We start from the raw sequence: 22,235 nt of genomic DNA, 5'->3' as shown, positions 1-22,235 counted from the left end.
CCGCCCNGCTGGGGGGCGCCGCGGCTCGCGCGGGTTTGGGGCGCGGGAGCGGCACCCGCGACCCCCGGGATGGGCGGGACAGCCCCGGGGAGTGCGGGCTGCCTGGGGAGAGATGGGATGGGAACGGGAACGGGAATGGGGACGGGAATGGGAACAGGGACGGGAATGGGAACAGAAATGGGAACGGGAACGGGAATGGGAATGGGATGGGGATGGGAACGGGAACGGGAATGGGAATGGGAATGGGATGGGAATGAGAATGAGAATAGGAATGGGAAAGGGAAAGGGAATGGGATGGGAATGGGAACGGGAATAGGAATGGAAATTAGAATGGGAATGGGAGTGGGATGGGAATGGGAATGGGAATAGGGGTGAGACAGGAATGGGAATAAGGGTGAGATGGGAATGGGATGGGGATGGGATGGGATGGGATGGGATGGGATGGGATGGGATGGGGATGAGATGAGGGATGCGATAGGGAGGGAATGGGAAAGGGATGGGATGGGAAGGGAATGGGATTGGGAAAAGAGTAGGATGGGATGAGATTTGCATATCATAGGCTGTGGAACGGATGTGATGGAAAGGGAATGGGGTGGAGATGAGGTGAAATGGGAAGGGGATGGAAAGGGGAGAAGTGTAGCAGGGAGAGTGGTGGGCGTGGGGGAAAAGAAGTGGCAGGATGGGGAGGGATCAAGGAGAGGAAAGACAGAGAACAGAGGTGAAGACGGGGGAAAGAGTAGGAGAAAGTGCAGGATTGAGGGAGGAGGGAAGCTGGTCTGACAGGCCACAAAAGACCAGGAGAAAAGGGAAAAAAAGATAAGAGGGGAAAAGAAAGGGGGTGGGAGGGGAACAGGAAAATTTTCCAAAACCTGCATGATCTCCACTGCCTTTGCCCTTGTCCTGCCCATCAAAGCCAGGCTGGGCGAGGGGGAGCAGGGACTCCAGGGCAGCTCTTGGAGCAAAGCCACCTGCACAGGGCCGTGTCTGCCCTGAACAGACACCCCTGGGGCTGGGAATTCGGTACCCACTGGATCATGGCCCGAGGGACCAAACTGGAGCCGCTCAGAACGGGGTTGCCACCCTTGGTTATCCCAAGGAATTCTCAGCGGCCCTAACCCTACCCCTCCCCACTTCCTTGGTTTGGAGATTTGCGATCAATTTTGGTTTCCTTGAAGCCTCCCAATCTTTGGTGTGACAGTTTCCAGCTTTTTCCCACCCTTGCAGGGCCGGTCCCATCCCCTGGGCACCACCAGGTCCCTGCCGGCAGCAGCAGCCGGAGCATCCCTCCCTCCCCGGAGCCCGCAGAGCTCGTTTGCTGCCGAGATTTACGGGGGCCCTGTCGCAGGATCCCCGTGCATCCGTGATTTGCGAGGGCCGAGATTCGCCTGGCTCTCGCTGATACCATCTCTTAATTACGTTTGCAGCGAACCCTTTAACGAGCAGAGCTTTGGTGCCCTTGCTGCGACGCTTCACAGCAAGCCTGCCCGGCGCCGCCGTGGCACAGCTTGACTTTACATTTCGCAGGTCACCGGCTTGTCAGTGCCTGCCTCACCTTGGCATTGTGATCGCCGTGCCCGATAACATCGCCCCCGGGGCTGAGCCTGCTCCAGCCGCCGGCAGCTGGCATCTTACAGCCCCGACCGACCCTCTGAATGCTCCCGGAGATAACTTGCAGCAGGGGGGCAGAAAAGGGGATTAAGAGATAAATATTCTCTTTGTTGTTTGCGGGAGGCATTGCTTGGAATACGTGCTGGGGTGTATAATAAATTAATGTCTTCTGATACGACAGCTGGCAAATTTTGTGATGGAAAGAAAACAGTGATCCCCCACCCACTTCTCTTTATTTCTTTTATATCAATAAATGCTATTTTTTTGTCATTAAACGAAGACAGATGGTAACAGGGGAGGCTGAACAGAGGCTGGGTTCTTTGCTCACCATTGCCCCGTAGAAACAGCTCCATTCAAATATCTGATTGGCAAATCCCTGCCTCCCGTTATCAGACACCCCTTGGGACCACACTGAGCATCCTAGTGTTTCACTGCTCTGCTGGGGCCTGGGGCTTTCCAACTCCTCTAAAGGTTTCAAAACTCGCAGCTCTGCATATCCAGGCTAGGGGGAGGAAGGCAGGAGGGCAGACGCGGCAAGAAAAAGCCTTAAATGAAAGAGAAAAGGCCGCCACTACTTCATGGTGTTCATTCCCTCTACTGCCTTCCACCTACAGCTGGGTGGAGGGCACCGGGGGAATCCAGGCAGCACTGTGGAGGGATGCTGGTCCTAAAAAATCCTGCTTTTGGGTCTGGATCTCTGTCCCCACAGCTCAAGTTTGAATCCCAGTCTTTGTACGTTAGGTCTGGATCTCACTCCCCATGCCTCCCTTGCAACAGGCTGCCACGTTTTCCTCATCTCGCTCTCTCTTTTTTCCTGAAAGAGTTTGCTTTGTGATTTCCCCCGTGCTGTTGTAGTTAGGGGGAAAAAATCATAGAAGCAATGTTATTTGCATTTTGAAACCAAGCAAGGAGAAGCGGGAGTGGGCTTTCCGCCAGTGCAGTCTGGCACTTGCTTTGTTGGGAGCATATAGAATAATTTATAAATAGCATGGTGGGATTTTTTAAAAATATATAATTATACTTTTAAAGCTTCTGCATCGCTGGGGAAAAGGAGTCTTCAAAAAAGGCTTTAGAAAAAAGAGCCTTGCCGAGGGAAAATTTGCTTTACTGGCATTCATAAAATCACAAAGAGGAGGGTTTTCCATTGCAGGAGACAATGCAGGAAACCCATGGACCTCCTCCCACCTTCTCCCCAGGCAAAAGAATTTTAAGAGGGGCTCAGTTTGGCACGGGAGGAAATGCTTTAGGAGCACAACCTTCCCCAGCCCCATGAGCAGAGCAGGATGTGCTGAGCCTGGACCATGGGGTCAGGGGGCTTGGTGTGATTTACAAAATTCCCTTGTTGTTTAACATCAGCGGGATCTGGGAAGATAAAGTCAACTCTCCACTAAACCAGGAGAAATTATGCCAATCCCAGGGGTTTGGGAGCAGCAGCACGTCCCAGCCTTGGTGGGGAGGCATCAGCAGGAGCAAAGGCTGCTCTTTGCATCCTTCACTGCCCTGCCCTGCCCTACCCATGTGGTGGTGATTCCCACTCCAGAGGGGTGACCCAGAGGCTTCACTGCCACTGCTTGGCAAGGAAGACAGGGAATAAATAAATACAGAAGTAAAAGCAGATTGGGAGCGAGCTTGATGTGGAACAGCAAGGGAATTGAGTAAATCACACCAAGAGAGGCTGTCCTGACTTCCAGGATCAATAGAGCAGCAGCCCTGGGCTTGGACACCCCCAGCCCTGAGCCCTCCCATTACCAGCTCCATCAACGGTCTTGAGGAATGGGGTCGATATATCAGATTTCCCAGTGCAAAAATGCACAAATCCCCCGGCAGCCTGAGCTGGAGCTATTGATTTTTCTCATATTTCCTCTCCCTGCTGGAGGAGGATGAGGGTGTGATGATGAGCACCAGGAGCTGGGGGGTCCCAGACCCCAGGGAAGAGGCAGTGCACAAGGTCAGACTGGGAGCAGCCCATCCACTGGGAGATGTCAGGGTGTTCATCCAGCCAGGTTAGCTGCCTGCAGGAAATTCTTTAAAGCCAGGAGGAACAGTGGCTTCCAGGACATAATAATGCAGTGGATTGACCTGATTCCAGCGGCAGGGATGTTGGTATCCATCCATCCTCTTCCATGCACCGCCCTGGCAGCTCCTGCAGATTTTCCAAGGTGGGTAGGATGATGCTTTCATCTCTGTTTCAGGATGAGACCTGCCAGAAGGGGCTGTGCCTTTCTCCACCTTGGATGCAGCAGGGTCAGTTTACCACTGGCTGAATTTGATCCGCTGGGACTTGAGTCCATCACGGAGGTGGATTTAGGATTCAAAATTCCCAGCACAGATGGGGCAGCTCAGACAGACGTGGGTCTGTGGGCAGTAACCATGCCCTGCTGAGCTTGCATATCATCCACCCTCCTCTCCTCAAGGCAGGATTTTTCCCATGCGTGGCTCATCCAGTGTCCTCACACCTGATGTTAAAATCCCAACAACATTGCCCTAACTGGAAACTGTGGGTTTGGTTGCTGCTGAAGCACTCAGGGATGCAGATACAGGGGAAAGCAGCAGCTCCCTTTCCCAGGAATGTGCCCTGTGCTGGGAGCAGAGCTGCCTCTGCACTGGGTGACCTTTCCCGGGCTGACTCACGGCCACAAGCCGGCAGCAGCTCCTGGTGGCTCACACGTGTCCCCTCCTCTTCGCTGAGGTCACAGCAGCATCCTGCCTGGAAACGGGGCCAGGGAATGTGAAAACACCCATCTGCCCCAGCACTCCAGTGCCCCTGCCTGGGGTTTCCAGGAGGGCAGCGTGCCCCAGTGCCGCAGAGGGATGAGCCCCTGGGAGCTGTGCCAGGGCTGCCTGGGCTGGGGACTCGCTCTGCTGCCTCAATCCGGGAGCAGATGGGGGGTTTCACGCCCTTCCCTGGTGTGTAAGTGATTGCTCCTGGATGGTTTCCAACCCACATACATGTGCCTGCTTTAATTTATGCACGCTTGCTTTGTGTGAGAAGACAGCAGCTGACCAGTGGTTAAGAAAACTGAATGCACTGAAAAGGTCTAAAATTAGAGAAGGAATAAGAGCTGCTTCCTCCAAGCCCCAGGGCTGCCTGGGCTGCTTCCAGGAGAGCCTGGGAAGTGCCTCCAACCTCCCTGATGCAACTGCTGCACTACTAAATCCCCCTTCTGAAGCTGAAGGGAGCCTGTGCCTGCTGCACCTCACCGTGTCCATAGATTGCCCCACCGTGCTCTGGGGTAGCACAGACCCCTATCCCTTTAGGATGTTTTCCAGGGGACAGGGGCTGGTAAAGCGCCAGGTGGCCTTGGGACCGTTCCTGTCCTGTCTACACCAACCTCACCTGCCTTGTTAAACACGGCCCTGCCTCGCCATCCTGACTGCTGGCCCTTTCCCAGGGGAATCACCACATGAGGGGAGTGAAGGAAACAGGGCAACACCCACCACACAGCAGGAAGGGAGGTGACCTGGGACAAGGAACAGAATCCATGGGGCTGCTGCTGCTGCTGGGTCACACAGCCAGTGCCACTGTCACACCAGAGTCACAGCAGGCTGTGTTAGCAACACGAGATGTTGGCACTTGGTGCATCGATGCTGCAGGCACCAAGCTGCCACAAACACAATTAAAAGCTGGGGGAACCCCTCTTTGCTGTGCCACAGACAAGGAATGGGGTCATGCCGTGTGAGAGGTGCTGCTGGGAAGGGCAGCCCGTGCCCATGTGTGACACCATGAGCTGGTAACCTGCTCTAGGACGTGTCACTGCAATTCCCTGCTCTAAACTTGTGTCCCTTATCCAGCGTGTCACCATTGGCAACAAAAAGTTGTGTGCCAGCTAGCTTGAGGTGTATAGTAATAGCTGTGGCAGAGCCTTCTAAAGCTGGCTGGACTTCCTAGGAGTTTTTGGAAATCCTGACATAGCTTTGTGGGTTTTTAAACCACCTCTGGACCTTATCAAAGTGCACGAAAGGCCACAGGCTTCCTGTTTGCAAGGGCTGTGGTCAGAGCCAGGTGGGAGTAAATCTCTTCTCCCCTGGGACAGGACTGGAGGAAACAGCCTCAGGTTGCTCCAGAGGAGGTTTAGATTGGATACTGGGAAAAATTTATTCACTGAAATGGTGGTCAAGCACTGGAACAGGCAAAGCAAGGCAGTGGTAGAATCAAGGTCCCTAGAATTGTTCAAAAAAAAGTGGGGATGTGATGCTTAGGAACATGTTTAGTGGTGAATAAGGCAGTCCTGAGTTAATGGTTGGACTCAGGGGTCTTAGAGGTTTTTCCAACCTGAATGATCCTGTGGTTTTAGGGAAAGAACAGCTGCTCCTGCCAAACCTGGCTTGACCCTGCCTAGCTTGAGCCCTGAGTTGTGAGCATCCTTAGGGTCTCAGCTCCTGCTGATGTCCCCAGTGGGTTGCAGGTGCCAGACATTGTGCTCCAGTCTGCTGGGACACCTCCTGAGACAGCATTAGGTTGGCTGTTCCTCCCTGGAGGATCTCATTTGGCCTGGAGAAGGAATTACATACCTCAGGATCATTCCCTTACGCACCAGGGCTGAGTGTGAGCCATCCACAGGTACCATAATATGCATCTCGAGGTCCTGCAGCCTCAGGACAGATGTCAGATCAGAAAGAATCATTTGAAGCAAGTGGGGACGTGTCCTAGAGGTCCTTGTGCCACCAGGGCAGAGAGTGAGGGCAGCACATCAGCTGGGCTCCCATCCCAGCTCTGGATGAGTCCATGCTGGGAACTCCATGCTCTGCTGGGATCTCTGATCTCTGGTGGCAGCCTGGCTTTGTCCTCACCATAGAAATTAGCCCTGGAACAAACCACAGCTATGTGGAACCCCCTGGCATTTCTCAGGGCCTCCAAGCAATGCCAGCAGATTTGGCAAGGGTGACCCTGGCAGCCTGAGCCCCCCATGCCCTGCAGATCCTCTCTGTCCCCAGACATCATCACAATTTTCACAAGTCTGGCAGGAATTAACCTAAAACCCTTCCCTGGCTAACAGGAGCGCTGAATGGGCAGGGGCTCTGACACCTGGGCTCGGCCCCTGCAGGGTGACATGGAGGGGACAGTGGCTGTCCCTTCCTCTGAGCCACCCCAGCCTGCCCCACCAGGACATGCTGACCTGCAGCCCGAGCCATGCTGTGGGAAATAGTAAAGGTAAGAAGATTTTTAGAAAGCTGGGAAAAGTAGGCTTTAGAAATAGGAAGAATAGAAAAGTCAGAAGCAGTGTATTGTGTATTGTTAGTAGAAAGAAGACAAGCAAGCATTGTGTGAAGCAGGTGTATGTGTGCTTTTAGGGACTGGCTAAAACAATTGTCTGTAAGCTTTAGCAATATGCTGTTGGCTAGAAAGTTTTTAAAGTGTTCTGTAACAAAGAAATCTTTAGCTACTGCTGGTTGTACGTGAGCTTTTGCATCTTTCTATTGTCTCAACCATGTAATGAGGCTGAGGCTGCAAATAAAACTCAAAGAACACACCGCAGCAGTCCTGTCCTGTTCGTGAAAAGAAAACTCCCAACACACCATGCCTGCTCTATTTTACAGCCAAAACAAGCCATAAATCCCCCTCCACAGAGCTGGGAGGTGCAATTGCTTTTCTGTGGTGCAGTTTTTATCTTGTGCGACTCGTGGCATCACGTGAGGGAAATCTGTAAGAAAAAGTCAGGCTGGAGCCATTTATAACAGCAGCACTGTGATTGTTACTCCTGACAGCTGCAATTACCGGCACTCCCTTCCATCTCTGCATGCTGGGGGAGAGCAGAGCAAGCACCAGAAGCAACTTTTCCAGAGCTGCATCCCAGTGGACCTTGTCACCCACGGGCAGTGCTCACTCAGGGAGGCTTCCAGGGAAGAATGGTGGATGGGGGGCAACCCCCAGCAAGGAGGGTTTGGGGAGGGATGCAGGGTGTAAGGAGAGCTCATCAGGTGGTGTTCATCTGGGTGGAGAAGACAGAGGACAGGGGATTATCCAGGGGCTCTGCAGGGTCCAAGCACTCACTGGGGAGAAACGCTCCTGGTGCCCCTGGATGAGCCCAAGGTGGGGTGCAGGTGAGGGCAGCATCCCAGCAGGATCACTGCTGGGCCCTTCTTTCCAGCACCACAGAGCAGATCTCCTGCCTGGGGGTGTTTGGTGTGCTCCAGGCAGGCCAGCACTGCAGTGCCAGCAGCCACAGTGGCCAGCAAGCTGCCAGGGAATGTGGGAGCTGGGTACCACAGGGATGCAGAGAACCCTGCCTGGGGAGATGGAGAGGGAAATGAGGGACATCCATGGTCTTCCAGTGACAGGGCAGTGACAAATAAAGGCATTACTCACTCAATGTGGGCTAAAGGGGAGCTGGCAAGAGGCAGGGCAGTGTGGAGGTGGCAGCCCAAACTCAGCTGGGCTTTCCTGCTGAACACCTCAGCTCTGTCTTCTCCAAACAATTTCTGGGCAACTGAAAACATCCAAATTGAGGTAAATTTCATCATTATCCTGGTGAAAAATCCCTCTCATAAGAAGTGACTTTTTCTTTTGGTCTTTTCAGTGAATAACACTGTGGGGTTTGTTTCACAGCTAAGGGCTCTGCTGTGGTTGTTGTGTGGTGACCCCACCACATCCCTGAGCAGCCTATTCCAGCATTTGGCAACCCTTTTCCGAAGAAATTTTTCCTAATATCTAACCTGAACCTCTCCTAGTGCAGCTTGAGGCCATTTCCTCGCAGCCTGTCTCTTACAACCTGGGAGTAGAGACTGATCTCCACCTGGCCACAATCTCCTTTTAGGGAGTTATAGAGAGCAATAAGGTCTCCTCTGACCCTCCTTTTCTCTGGGTCAAACAGCCAGATTTTCCTGCTGAAAAAAAAAAAAAAAAAAAAAAAAAAAAAAAAGATGGGAAATAGGATAGAAGAAGCAGGAGGCTGAATAAAATGAAACAAAAAGAAATGTTTTTGTGTTTGCGATACCTCTCTCCACAGAAAATTCACTATTTGCACAGCCCCAGCTGCAACCTTTGAACCTCTGGCCAGTTCCTGTGTTGCAACCACACTGGTGCTGATGTCAGCCCAGCAGGGCTTGGGGCATGCTTGGGGATCAGCGCTCAGCACCTGCCAGAGGAGTTTTTCCATCAGTGTTCCAGGGGTTTAATGATATGCCAGGAGAAGGCAGATTTATGCACGTCTGAGGGGGGTTATGCATTGCTACTGATTTGTATTCAGCACAGTGCAGGAATTTATGGAAGGAGGGGATCGATGTTTTATTGATATCTAAAAAAACCTATACGATGGATGTGCTAATTGCACATTTTTTCTCCCAGACTCTCTTTATTATACACAAGCAAATGGCCCTGCTGCTTTAACAAATGCAGGGAAAATGTGCAACGGAGCCAGACTCCTTGGAGGTGATGCATGAGAGGGGGGCCTGGCTAAAGCCAGGGCAGAGACCTCAGTTCTTTGTTTAACCTCTTCCCTAGCCAGGATCGACTCTTGCTTTCCTGTTGCCTGTGACTCCATTTCCATTTCATGGAAATCAGGGCCGTGCTGTGGGGTCCTGGCTGCTACAGCAGGTGTTGGTTTCCCGAAAACACTGATCAGGGTGTGCGTTTGCTGTGCCTTGCTGAGAGGGGACACACACAGGGGGGAGAAGGAGCAGGGCTTTTATCTCTCTGCTAAAGCAGAGGAGAGGGGCAGAGCTCAGTGGTTTCCTCCCCTTCTCCCTCTCCCCCTGCAGGGGTGAAGGTGAGCCAGGTGCTGTGATTTGTGTAGCAATACATGTAAAAAATCAATATTCCTGAAGGAAATCGCAGGCACACAGTGCCCTGTGAGCCTGAGCCCCACGCCGGCGCCACTGAGCTCCAACCAGGGAAGGAGGGTGGCTCTGCTCAGAGCTCTGTGTCCTGGGTCTGCTTTCTGCACAAGGCATGTGGGATCTGGGAAGCCCCCAGAGCAGGAAAAGGACCTTCTGGGTGCAGGACACAGAGCAGATACACGAGGTGGTAGCAGCATGGAACAGAAGGTGGGGTAAAGCATGGAGCCCCAAGCACAGCACTGCAGTGCTGCCTGCCCAAAACTGGCACAGCTTGGGTTTTCACAGTGAGGATTTTGTCAGCTTGGGGGCCAGGGAAAAAGTTCTCAGCCATTAACCTCGTGTTCTGCCAAGAAATGGCTTTGGCAGGCAGCTGCCACCCACGCAGCTCCAGGCTCCATAGGCAAGGCGTGGGGCTGCTTGGCTTTGACAGGGCTTGGTGGTGCCCTACAGGGATGTCTGGCAAAGGCTCAGTCAGGAGTGAGTCCCTCTTGTCCCTCCTATACCCTGGCAGGAGGATGGTGGGAGGCACCATGGAGAGGAGAGTTCTCCCCCTGGGGCATTGGTGCAGGGAACAAATCGCCCAAAAAGTGGTGAGGGAAACAAAGAAAGTGAGAGAGGCAGGATGAGAACATATGCAATGGGTAGCCTGGAGGAGGTCAGGGGACAGGAGGGGACATTTATTAACCACAGGAGCAGCTATGCCAGGTTGGCATGACGCCTCAGGTTTCAGCTTTTATATTTTTCAGATTCTGCACTGCTTTAGTGTGTGGGTCTGGGCTTCATATTAGGGGATGGTGAGCTCTCTGCACAGAGCAGGGAGACAAAACAATTCCTTCTCCAGCTGGGGACCAAGGACAAATGATCCAGATCTCAGCCCAAGAGCACAAATAGCGTGGGCTGAAGAGAGAAAAACAAACAGGATGGGACTGCATGGGATAAAGCTGGAATTGGACAATTAACTCCAATATGCAAATGGAGCAGAACTTATAAAAGTGAGAGATTTTGTGACCAGTTGTCCATTTTGTGACCATTTTGGTTCATTTTGGGTGTAGCCCTGGCTGGGCTCTTGTGCTGCCCAAGGTGGATCTATTGAGGCCTTTTAATAAATCCCTACTTTATTCTTTAACTCTGTCCAGCCTCTGCTCTAGCTCAGCATCTTCTCAAGGCACCAGAGGTGTGCTGGGAGCTGTGCCACAGGAGGGGAGTGCCACTGGCTCCCCTGCCACTCACCCTCAGGAGCCACACACATGCCCAGCCTGCTCCTCCTCCAAAGGCAGGTGTCTCCCACAGTAAAAGGCATGTCTACAAAGGAACCGGCTCCTAATTGCCTCATTCTCCTTTTGTTGTGGAAAAAAAATAAAATAAAGTAATCATAGCTTGGCTCGCAGGGATCCTTTCAGATGTTGCTTTCAAGCTTGGTGTGTGTGGTGGCCTCTGCCCTCTGAGCAGGGACAATGACAGGTCCCCAGGCTGGCCGGCAGGATGGATATGATAATTATGCAGGGATATTTTTTCCCTGCTTGGCACTGCTGGTCACAGCCTGTTATTGTGTCTTTGCTCTCCCAGCGTGGGACCTGGGGCAGACCCACACACCAAGGGCCCTGCATGATTTTTTTTTTTTTACTTGGTGCTTGTAATGCTTCTGGTTTTGTGTTCTCTGCAGCCAGGGCTGGGGGAGTGGGCTGAATTTGTGCTGCCTCACACTGGGGTGACTGGGGGCTCTCCCAGCCCTGCACCCCCCCATCTTTGCAGGGGGCTTGGTGCATCCAGCAGAGGGGCTGGGCGCCCATCCTGCTCTGTCCCAGCCTGCTGGGAACCAGCAGTGACATTGACACCATCCAGCAGAGCAGGAGCAGCCCGAGCCCAGCATCCCCAAACTCCGGGTTTCCACACCAAGCTCCCAAAACCTCCATGGGCGCCTTGCACCAAACCTGCTCCCTCTCCTGCCGGAGTGAGGGCGTGGGAGGAAGCATCAGACGCTCCGTGCAGTCCCTCTTTAACAAAAATAAATAAATAAAAAGGCAAGGAAAAAGTGGAAGAGAGCTGGTAGGAGCTGCCAGTGCTCCAGGGAAGGAACCCGGCGGGGCAGGGGGCCTCTCTCGCCATGGAGACGCTCCGGAGGTGCGGAGGCTGTGCGCTCCGCTGTACCTGCTGCGAGCGCTTTTTGCTCTTCCCCAGCTGCCCCAAGCGGATTCCGCGCTGCCAGCCCGGCCGGCTGCCCCGGAGCACGGCTGGCAGGGCTGGCACCGCTGGATGGAGCCCAGCGGGGCTGCTGGGGAGCGGTGGGAGCGCGAGTAATAAAAAAAAAAATTAAAAAAAATTAAATTTAAAAATAAATTAAAATTTCTATCATAATATAATTATATTTAATAATAATTTTTATATTTTGTACTATTTAAAATTTAAAATAGTTTGTATCTTATAATAATTTTATATTGTATTTAATGATATATAATATATATTACATATTATACATTATATAGATAATAGATACTAGATAATAGATAATATAAATACATTAGAGATGTGTATATATTATATTTATATATATATGTATATATATATATTGCAGTTTGTTTGCCAGGTTGGGTGTCAGTCAGCCTTATATATAAATAAATAAATAAATAAATACACATTTTTATTATGATTATTAATTTTTTTTTAATTTGTAAATGTCAGAGCCAAGTTGGTTCAGCCTTTTTCCCCCCTCCCAGTTCAAGCCAGGGTTTCACACCCCCTGCACAGGCTGTGGGGGTCATAGACTCACAGGGTACCCCTTGTCCCCACAGAGAGCAGCTGGGGGAAGAGTGGGTGCTCACAAGCACATTCCTGGCTCTGGCACAGCTGAATCTGTCCCCAGTCTGGTGCTGAGCAGAGGATGAGACCCCACTGCCCCCCTGGGTGGGCTGGGATTCAGGGATCCCCTCCTGTCTCATGGAGGGCTGTGGTGTACCTACACCCATCCCACTTCAGGGACAGGGACACGGTTTGGTGGCCCTGCGTAGCTGTGTCCAGGTGCTTCAGGATCATAGAAATGTAGAATATTCTGAGTTGGAGGGGACACACAAGGATCATCGAGTCCAACTCCTGGCCCCGCACGGCACAGCACCAAAAATCCTATCATGTGCCTGAGAGTGCTGTCCTGATGTTTCTGGAATTCTGTGAGGCTTGGTGCTGTGACCACTTCCCTGGGGACCCTGTTCCAGTGCCCAGCCACCCTCGGGGTGAGAAGCATCGAGCCCAACCCTCCTCTGACACAGCTCCATGCCATTCCCTCGGGGCCTGTCTCTGTGATGCTCCAGCTTGCTGCCTCGGCTATTTTGGGGCTTTTCCCCCTCTAAGTAAAGCCTCCAGCACCCAGTGACGTTGTTAAGACAGCAAGAGCATAAAAGCCAGACTATTCCTGCCTCTCATGGAATGTCTTTTTTTCCTACAGCTCCTGCATTTTCCTCTGGAGAATGGATGGAAAAGTGGGTGCATGCATTGCTCACAGGCTGCAGAATGGAAAAGGTTGGCTTTTTTCCTCTGAGTCGCTTCACAGCCTCACTGGGTGCCAGAAGCTTTTCTTAGAGGTGGAAAAAGCCCCAACACAGCCAAGGCAGCAAGCTGGAGCATCACAGTGACGGGCCCCGAGGGAATGGCACGGAGCTGTGTCAGGGGAGGGCTGGGCTGGGTTTTACAGAAAGGTTCCTGACCCAGAGGGTGGCTGGGCACTGAGCGGGCTCCCCAGGGAAGTGGCCACAGCATCAAGGCTGACAGAGCTCAAGAAACATTTGAACAACACTCTCGGGCACATGGTGTGACTCTTGGGGCTGTGCAGGGCCAGGAGGGGGACTCGATGATCCTTGTGTGTCCCTTCCAGCTCAGGATATTTTCTGTTCTGTGGGTGAGTCGGATGTGGCTGGGAGACGCCACACGGAGGGACCACGGCATGTGCGGGGAGCACCTTCACCCTCATCCGTCACCCAGCGCCTCGGGGTGACACCGGCACCCCAAAACCGAGACCCCCAGCTCGCAGCCCCGCAGCACGGAGCGGGCTGGCCAAGGGGGACTCGGGGCTGCCATTCGCCGGGGGAGAGGAAGGAGGGAGATGGGACCCGACAGCTGTGCCCGGGAGAGGGAAACTTTCCTCCCGAAGCAGACCGGGATAAATATAAACAGCCTTTGGGATGGCTCTTGGCTGGGACCCCCGGGCAGGGCAGGGCAGCGTCACCCCTGGGAACCCGCACCGCATCCCGGGAGGAGCCCGGCTGACACCGGCTTCATCCCGGCTGATCCCGGACATCGTGTCCAGGGGGATCCCGGCTGACCCCTCGCCCCGCTGTCCCGGGGGATCCCGGCTGACCCCCTGCCTCGGTGTCCCGGGGGATCCCGGCTCACCCCTCGCCCCGGTGTCCCGGGCGCTCGCCCCGCACTGGCCGGGATGATCCCGGAGCGGCCCGCGAGTGCCCCCCGGTGGTCCCGGGAAGAAGAGGAGGAGGAAGATGATGGCGAGGAGGAGACGGCGGCGGCAGCCCCGGGACGGGACCGCGGGTGGCAGCCGGCCGCAGAGGAGGGGTTGGCCAGAGAAGCTGTGGCTGCCTCGTCCCTGAAGTGTCCAAGGCCAGGCTGGATGGAGCTTGGAGCGCCCTGGTGTCCCTGGCCATGGCGGGGAGTGGGACGGGATGGGCTGTGAATCCGATCCCCCTTAGCCGATCTGGGCACGGGGAGGTCACACCTTGGATCCTGCGTCCAGTTCTGGGCCCTTCAACTCAGGAAGGACATTGAGGGGCTGGAGCAAGTCCAAAGAAGATCTGGGGAAGGGGCTGGAGCAAAATTCTGGTGAGGAGAGGCTGAGAAAGCTGAGGGGCTCAGGGGACATTCGCTCCCTACAGCCCCGTGACAGGAGGGTGGAATGAGCTCAGTGTCAGCCTCTTCTCCCCGGTAACAAGCGACAGGATGAGAGGAAACGGCTTCAAGTTGCAGCAGGGGAGGGTTAGATTTGATAATAGGAAAGGTTTTGTGTGGAGAGGGTCGTCAGCCTTTGGCTGCCCAGGGCAGGCATCATCCCTGTAAGCCCTAAAAAACGCGTGGACGTGGCGCCTTGGGACGCGGTTTAGTGGTGAACATGTAGGTGCTGCTGGGGGAACGTTTGGACTCGATGCTCCTGGCGGTCTTTCCCCACCCAAGCGATTCTGTCACTCCACGTCATGTCGCCGCTCGCCGACACGCGGGTCCGCGGCCGCCCGGAACCCTTTTGCGCGGCGAGCGTTTCCCGCGGGCGGCGCGGGCGCGCGTACCGAGGCGCGGCGGGGGAGCGTGTTGTGGGGCGGACCGGGGCGGGCGCGGGCCGCCATGGCGTCGCCCCCGCTGTCGGCGGCGGGCGGGAGCGGTGGCGAGCTCAGCTCGGGCTCCGAGGCGGCGGCCACGGGCGCGGCGCCGCCGGACCGGGACCTGCCCGCGCTCTTCGAGCAGGCGGCCGAGCGGCTCCCCTCGCTGCTGCCCGCTGCCAGCAAGGAGCAGCTGCTCTATCTGTACGCCCGCTACAAGCAGGTGAGGCGGGACCGGCCCAGGGCTGAGCGCGGCCCCGGGGCGGGCGGGCCGGGCTGGGGGCGAGAGCGGAGCGGTGCCCCGGGGGGCCGGGCCTGGGGCTCTGCCGGGGCCATGTGCACAGGGGCTGCGGCCCGAAATGTGGCAGCAGTGCCCAGGAGGAAAGTTGCGTCCCGGGGTGATGGAGGAGCGGGGGTGTCTCCCTCCGGGACAGCGGCGGCTGCGGTGGGGGTGGATGGAGTCCGGTGGGACAGAGCCCCGAAATCTGGGGGGAGAGTGGTTGGGACGTGCCCCAGCGGGAAAGGAGCTGGCGATGCTGGCGAACAGCAGCTGAGCATGAGCCCGAGAAGGCCACGGGCTGTATCAGCCGTGGTGTGGCCGGTGGTAAATAAAAAAAGAAGAGAAATTTTCAGTTCCAGCAGGACAGTGAGAGACCCCCTGCAGTGGGCATGGCTGAGGCTGCATCTCAAATTCTGGGTTCGGTTTTGGACTCCTCGATTCAGGAAGGACACTGAGGTGGTGGAGCCTGTCCAGAGAAGGGAGCGGAGCTGGGGAAGGGTCTGGAGCTCCAGTCTGGTGAAGAGCAGCTGGGGGGGCTCAGCCTGGAGAAAAGGAGGCTCAGGGGGAACTTTGTTGCTTTCTACAACCATCTGAGAGGAGGTTGTGGCCAGGTGGGGATCGGGCTCTGCTCCCGAGTAACATGTGACAGGACAAAAGGAAATGGCCTTGAGCTGGACCAGGTGCAGTTCAGGCTGCACATCAGGAAAAACTGCTCACTGGAAGGGTGGTCAGGCACTGGAAGGGGCTGCCCAGGAGAGGTGATGGAGTCACTGCTCTTGGAGGTGTTCAAGAAATCACTGGACGTGACCCTTGGCACCGTGGTCTGGTTGTCAAGGTGGTGGTCGGTGTAAGGTTGGACTCTGTGGTCTCAGAGTTCTTTTCCAAACCAAATGATTCTGTAAATCCATCACCCTGGTGGTTGTTCATCACCTCTCACTCAGTGAGGGTGGCCCTGATGCTGCATCCTTTGTACAACAGCAACCAGACTCAAGTTCTGCCAGCAGAGGTCCAGGTTGGATATTAGGAAAAACTTCTTGCCTGAAAGAACGGGCAAAGAATGGACTAGGGGCACTGGAATGGGCTGCCCAGGGAAGTGGTGGAATGACCATCCCTGGAAGTGTTCAATAACCAAGCAGAAGCAGCACTTTGCCATGTGATTCAGTGGGAATGGTGATGTTTGGCCAAAGGTTGGACTGAATGATCATGGAGGTCTTTTCCCCAGTTAACGATTCTGTGGTTTGGCTTTGGCAGAGTCCAGGGTGGTTGAAATTGGTGTGGAGGACCAGCTCCACACCTGAGCTGGGTAACCTTGAACTCGACCGCCACTTCCCCATCAGTCTGTGTGAACTGAGCAGGCTGTGGGGTGCATCCTGTTGGAATACACAATGCAGCTTCTTCCTGCTCCTGTGGCAGAAGTTACATAAAACAAACCAAACAAAGCACCAGTTGCAAAGGGCTGTAGCAATCGCTTGACTTGGAGAAACAGAAAACTGTAAGTGTTGTTACACCCAGAATATGAAAGAGTAAAACTACAAATACAGGCTGAACGGAGCTCTGAGCAGCCTGTTGTGGTGGAACCTGTCCCTATCCATGCCAGGGGGCTGGAACTACGTGATCTTTCAACCCAAACCATTCTGTGATTCTATGGCTCAAGTGTGTGGCAAGAGGTGCTGCCTCAGCTTGAGAATTGAATCCCACTCATTTGGATGAGCAGACAAAATTGGGTGTGCACATCTTCCACACGTGTTCCTCCCACATGGATTACCTGTGTCCTACTACTGCCATGTATAAGTGCTCTCAATTTTTTAGTGCAATATTTAATTATCCTCTAAGCTGGCAGCTCCCAGGCTGTGGTTTGTGAACGAGTAATTATGTTAAAAGCAGGCTGGTCACGTGAGGTTTTGTTTTCAGGCTGTGCTTAGCACTTAAACAGGACTGCAGGTTTCTGTTTCCCTTGTGAGAAAAAGGAGGGTAGAAAATAAAATACAAGGAGAATTTTACAATGCCCAGGATGAGAGTAAAAAGGTGTCTTTTCTATAATTTTTTGGCTGTATTCTCAGGATGCTTGTTGCAAATAACATCTTTATTTTTTGCTCTGTTTCAAATGTTTGTGACTACCCTGGGTGGAAGTGGAAAGGGATTGCTTGCTTGTCAGCTCATGATTGTCCACAGACTACAGAGGGTTTCCTGCTCTTAGCTCTGTAAGACCAATAAGGAGTTTAATGTTAAAAATTGCAAAAATCAGAAGCTGTTTAACAAGATTTTTGATACAAGTCAGGAAAAGCTGACAATTAACACTTTGTCAGCACAGATTTCCAGTTGCTTTCCACTGAGAAGAACAGGGCACTTCTGTGTCCTTTTCCTGTGTCCCTGACCAACCAGGATGTGACAGCAAGTGCCTTTGTGCTCCTTGGTTTCAGGCTGTGCTTGGCTCCTGGATTTCTGTGCCTCCCCAGTTCAGAAAGGTGCTGTCCCTATTACAGAGTGCCTGGCAGTGCAGTGCTGGCCCTGGAGATGGGAGAGCTTTGCTAGCACAGCCACCGCACGATTGTGCCCTGCTAACTTTAAGTTTTGCGGCATTTTGTGCTTTAAATCAAAATGAGGGCGTTGAATGCAAGTTTTCTGTGTTTAATTACAGCAGCCATATCAGGATGCATAATGAGCTGCTAATATATTACCCTGGTGGATGGTGGAATTGCTGGCACACAAAAGGTGCTGACTCAGATCTGTCCACTGTCCTTGATTTGGCATCCTTGTCTTTTCCCAGTTTAGTGTTTTGTGTCACTGAAGGCTTTGATTTAAGATACAGCATCGTCATAAAAGAGGTGACAGTAACAGCTGAGCTCTCTGTTAAAATACTGTACATAATTTATTTCAAACTGTTTGGGTATATAGGCATTTTCCTGGAATTTTATTACCTTTTATTGGAGGCCATTTCAGGATTTTATTACTTTTCTCTCTGATTTTGTTTATGTGTCAGAGACCTGAAAATGAGGGAATTGCTTGGTTGTCATCTCCAGTGAGGTTTTTAGAAGATGTTGCTGAGTTTATGACTCTGCCCCACAACAGAAGGAACAGACTAGTCCATAAGGCTTTGGACTGGGACTGATTTTTCTTCCCTTCCACTACTTTCTGTGTGGCTTTGGGCAAATCACTAGGCTGGGCCTTGTGTCTGTAGTGGTGAGGTGAAGGGAGCGCTTGCCCATCATGGGGAGGATGTGAAAATCTGAGGTTCAGAAGGTGCAGCAATGGAGACCAGTGGTGATTTAGATAGGGGAGGGGATCCAGAACTCGCTGGAAATTACTGGACTGGGAAAACTGCCCTGCCAGGAGGAGGATGTGTCCATGTAAATGTTGAGAGGTGCTGGCGAGCTGGAAATGCACTGCTGATGGCAAAACGGGGTCTGTAGTGTCTCCAGCTGTGGGCTCCAGGATATAATACCCGTTTTGCATTATGTCTTTCAAGTACTGAGTATATTCCTGTGTTCAAGGCAGGCTTGTGGGATGTGATGCCACAAGCCTGCCCTGAACACAGGAATTTCTGCCTGCAGCTCCCTGTTTCATGGAGCCATGCCATGGCACTGACTTGGTTCTTACCAGTGTCACCCTCTGTCTCTCTGGGACGTGCAGTCCCTTGGTCATCATGACCCCTCCTTTTGTGGTTGGTGTTTGCTCGTCCTTCCTTACAGCCCATTTCCAGTCAGGGCTTTCCCATGGGCTGGGACAGAGATGTGGACAGGAACAGGCAGGAATTGCTGTCTTGGAAAAGCAATTTAGCTTACTTGGCTTGTGTACAGTCCTGCTGTCCATGGAGGTTCTGTTCCTGTTATTGCTCCATAGGGAGGCTGCAAATACAATTCACCTTACAAGATTTACAATCAGGTAGGAATATTTGGCTGGAACACCCTGCTGTATAAATATATTGGCAGAAAAATTAGCAAAGAACCATTTAACCACCAGCAGGGAGGGAGAGCCAGTCATGGGGTAAGGTGTGAGGAGAATCTCAAGGTTTCTCTCAGTGTGGAGCAGCAGCTGAAGGTGTATGGAGATGGTGACCAGCATTAACACATCTCTGAGCATCTCTCCCTCTTCTAAATGTCATTGACCTTCAGCTCTCAGGTGAAGGCCTCATCCAAGTTTTCCAAATTTATTTTGGCCACAGATGGAGATGGCTGCAGACACTGCCTGTTTGGGGCTGCCTGGGTCACGTTTGTGCCACTCAGGAGAATAGTGCCTGCAGGCGACTCAGCATGCAGAAGCAACACCGGGAGGTTTTTAATGCATTCTGCCTGTCATGTTCTTTTAATGCTGCTGATGAACTGTAAGTGAGGAGAGCTGAGCATCAAGTGACCAGTCAGCACCCTAGAGACCTTCAATAATTATTTTCTGGACACGGAATGAGAAAGTCTTAATTTAAAATACTAATACAGGCTCTTGGCTTCAGGCTGGCTATGGAGTGAAACACCTTTTGAGATCCTCTAGGGAAGCAGCAGGAGGACAGAGTCCTGCACAAAATTCTGCCTTTTTTGTCAGTATTGGCCTGCTTAACTCCCCTTCCTCAGCTGTCAAGCTCGGATCTTCTTCTATGTTAAATTCCTCGTTGGTTTCTCCTGCATTGTGAGTCTTGCAGCAAAAAGAGAGGAGCCAAAATCTTGTGTTTTATTCTTTCCAACAAAACCACTGCAAGCCTTTTTAATGTACCTTAAAATAGCAAGCAGGGCACAAGTGCACTTTTTTTCCCTCTTGATGGATGAAATTTAACTACTGTTCCTTGATTTGTATTACTATCAGTGTTACTAACAGTCTTCCCCAACGCTAGAACGGCCTTTGAGTGCCAAATCTCCAGAGAGGAAACTGCTGTCGTGTTTTGATGATGGCAGTGGAAAATTAATATTAAAACAGATTTATTTTCTTTATCTATCTTGGCCAATTTCTGCAGGTTGGCTGTTGAACTAAAGAATTGCCAAGCAGGCATTTTCCATACAGATAATGAATTTACATTTTATTCCCTAGTTTGTTTTGCTTTTTAAAACAAGTGGTCCAATCCACCTCAGAGCATAGAAAAAAACATTTAGACTACATGAATTGTGACTGATTTATAGAACTTAACTGTTGCTAGCCTATTCTCCTATTTCTCCCTGAAATGCAGTATGTTGTTTTAAAGGCCAGCTAAAATGTTCTAATTTGGATGAATTGCTCACTGGGAGACAGTCAGATGTACAGAAAATTAATTTCAGTTACAGTCACTCATATTCTCTAACACTTTAAATGAAAACATAGTGTAACTAATAAATATCTCTCAGCACAGGCATGCTCTCTTTAAAGCCTGATTAATGCTTCCATTGCTTCCATCCTCAGCATAAAATCCCCACCCTGTTAAGGTGAAGAATTGTTCGTTGATTTAAGCACTTCACCTGCCTGAACACTTGAGCATATTTCATAAAACATTTGCTGGATGCAGTTTGGTTTTGCTTGGCTAACAAAACATTTCTCCAGAAGCCTTTGCCCACCTCCAGGGTGTACCTGTGTCCCCTCCCTGGGGTCCATCTGTGCTGTGTCCTGTCTTTGGGGGACTTGCTGTGGGAACTGCCTCCCAGGAGCTGCTGCTCTGGCTCAGCTCTGACTTCTAGCCTTTCACCCATCATCCTATGTTAAAAAAATTCTACATGTGGAAAACTGCGTGAATCCCACTGGCACCAAGTTCATTTTACACTGGTTGTGACACTTTTTTCCATATATCTATCCCTGGGTTCTGGGCTCATTCCCTTCCTTCCTGTGTTTTTTTAATTTCACCCCCCCCCACACACATTTTAATTTCTGCCTTGCTTCTGACAGATTGGCTCATCTCTGGCACTCAGGCCTTGACTTGTCTTTCATGCAGTGCTTCCTGCAGCCAGGTGCCTCGGAGCAAATTCAGGAGCTGCCTGGCATTCCTTTGCTCCAAGTTTGTCCCCTTGCCTTCCAGAGGACCTTGAAAATAATTAAGCAAAGTCTATTTACTCGAGCTTTGTGCGGAAGCAGGTGAATTTCAGCTGTAATGAATAATCATCTCTGTGGAAACCCTAATCAACAGAATTTTTCTTTATCCTGGTGGAGGATGAGGCATTTGGCTGGGTAATAAACATAACATTAGTGAGAAATCACTCACTGGTTATCCCTGTGGGTAATGCATGCAAAAGAAATGAGCTGCACAACAAAATTGCTTCCCGTGCATCATGCAAAGAAAACCCAGGGATGCAGAGGTGCTAAAGCAGGGGTGAAGTGGGGTTGGTGAGGTTGTTTCCAAAAAAACCTTTCTTCTGGCCTTATGACACGGTTACCCTGAAACCATCAGAACACAGAATTTTCCTTGTGCAAGTCCCCTTTGTTTTGTTCTGACAGAAGGAAATTTCTTTTCTTTAGGTGAAACTTGGAACCTGTAACACCCCCAAGCCAAGCTTCTTTGACTTTGAGGGAAAGCAGAAATGGTAAGAGGAAATCCTTGTCATTCCTAGCAATTCTGGCTCTGCTTTTTGTTCCATCTTGTCTCATCTGTAGACAAATTATGGACCTTGGGGAGTTGCCCCTGAAATGGCTTTAAAAGCTTTTTTTTAACAAGTAAATGTTTGCTGCTATGCCTGATACAGATGTGAAATACCAGAATCTGTCTTCATCAAGAACTGGCATGCAATACAGCAAAAATGTGAGAACAGCTGCAGCTCTGTGAACACAAACCGTGTTCCAGCCTGGATCAGGATCCCCTGAAAGATCCTTTCACAACAGAGCTGCACTGACAGTGGCCATTCATGGCCTCAGAGAAACGTTGACCATTTCAAGCTGAATGAAAGATGGCTTTGCATGCCCTGAAAGGATTTTGATGAATCTGTTTGCTGTGTTCAACTGATGTCACCATAAAGACACCTTGTGCTGTATCTGAGGGGCTCACTGATGTTTTGCTGTTGCTCCTAGGGAGGCTTGGAAAGCCCTGGGAGATACCAGCCCTCACCAAGCTATGCAGGAGTACATCGCTGCAGTGAAAAAACTCGACCCCAGTTGGAATCCACAGGTAGGAAACGTGGAATTAATCATTCAGAAAACCAACCAGCATTTGTCTTTGTGAAGCTGACAATGGTTCAGCTTCTCACAGGCTTTAATTGCTGCATGGCAAACTTCATTTTGAGCAGATTAAAGTCTAAATTTGTTTCTAAAATCTCCTTTTGTTGTGACTGAAGCATGAAGAACCATCTCTTTCATTCATAATGATCTTCATTACAGCCAGTGCA

General features: G+C 51.7%; 1 protein-coding gene across 1 annotated transcript in view; it reads left to right on the top strand.

The window, feature by feature from the left end:
- The first annotated feature begins 14,672 nt into the window (after positions 1-14,672).
- The window catches only part of ACBD6 (acyl-CoA binding domain containing 6), an 81,904-nt gene continuing 74,341 nt past the window's right edge, over positions 14,673-22,235 (top strand). The window contains exons 1-3 of the mRNA XM_041479111.1: positions 14,673-14,916; positions 21,376-21,440; positions 21,922-22,018. Coding sequence (XP_041335045.1) covers positions 14,719-14,916; positions 21,376-21,440; positions 21,922-22,018 — 360 coding nt within the window. The 5' untranslated portion in view covers positions 14,673-14,718. The remainder of the gene's footprint in view (positions 14,917-21,375; positions 21,441-21,921; positions 22,019-22,235) is intronic.

This window comes from Pyrgilauda ruficollis, unplaced genomic scaffold (genome assembly GCF_017590135.1).
Source record: "Pyrgilauda ruficollis isolate IOZ18807 unplaced genomic scaffold, ASM1759013v1 scaffold47, whole genome shotgun sequence".
NCBI classification, from domain to species: Eukaryota; Metazoa; Chordata; class Aves; order Passeriformes; family Passeridae; genus Pyrgilauda; species Pyrgilauda ruficollis.
Note: the sequence above shows the minus strand (reverse complement) of the source record. Positions and strands in the feature narration are given on the sequence as shown.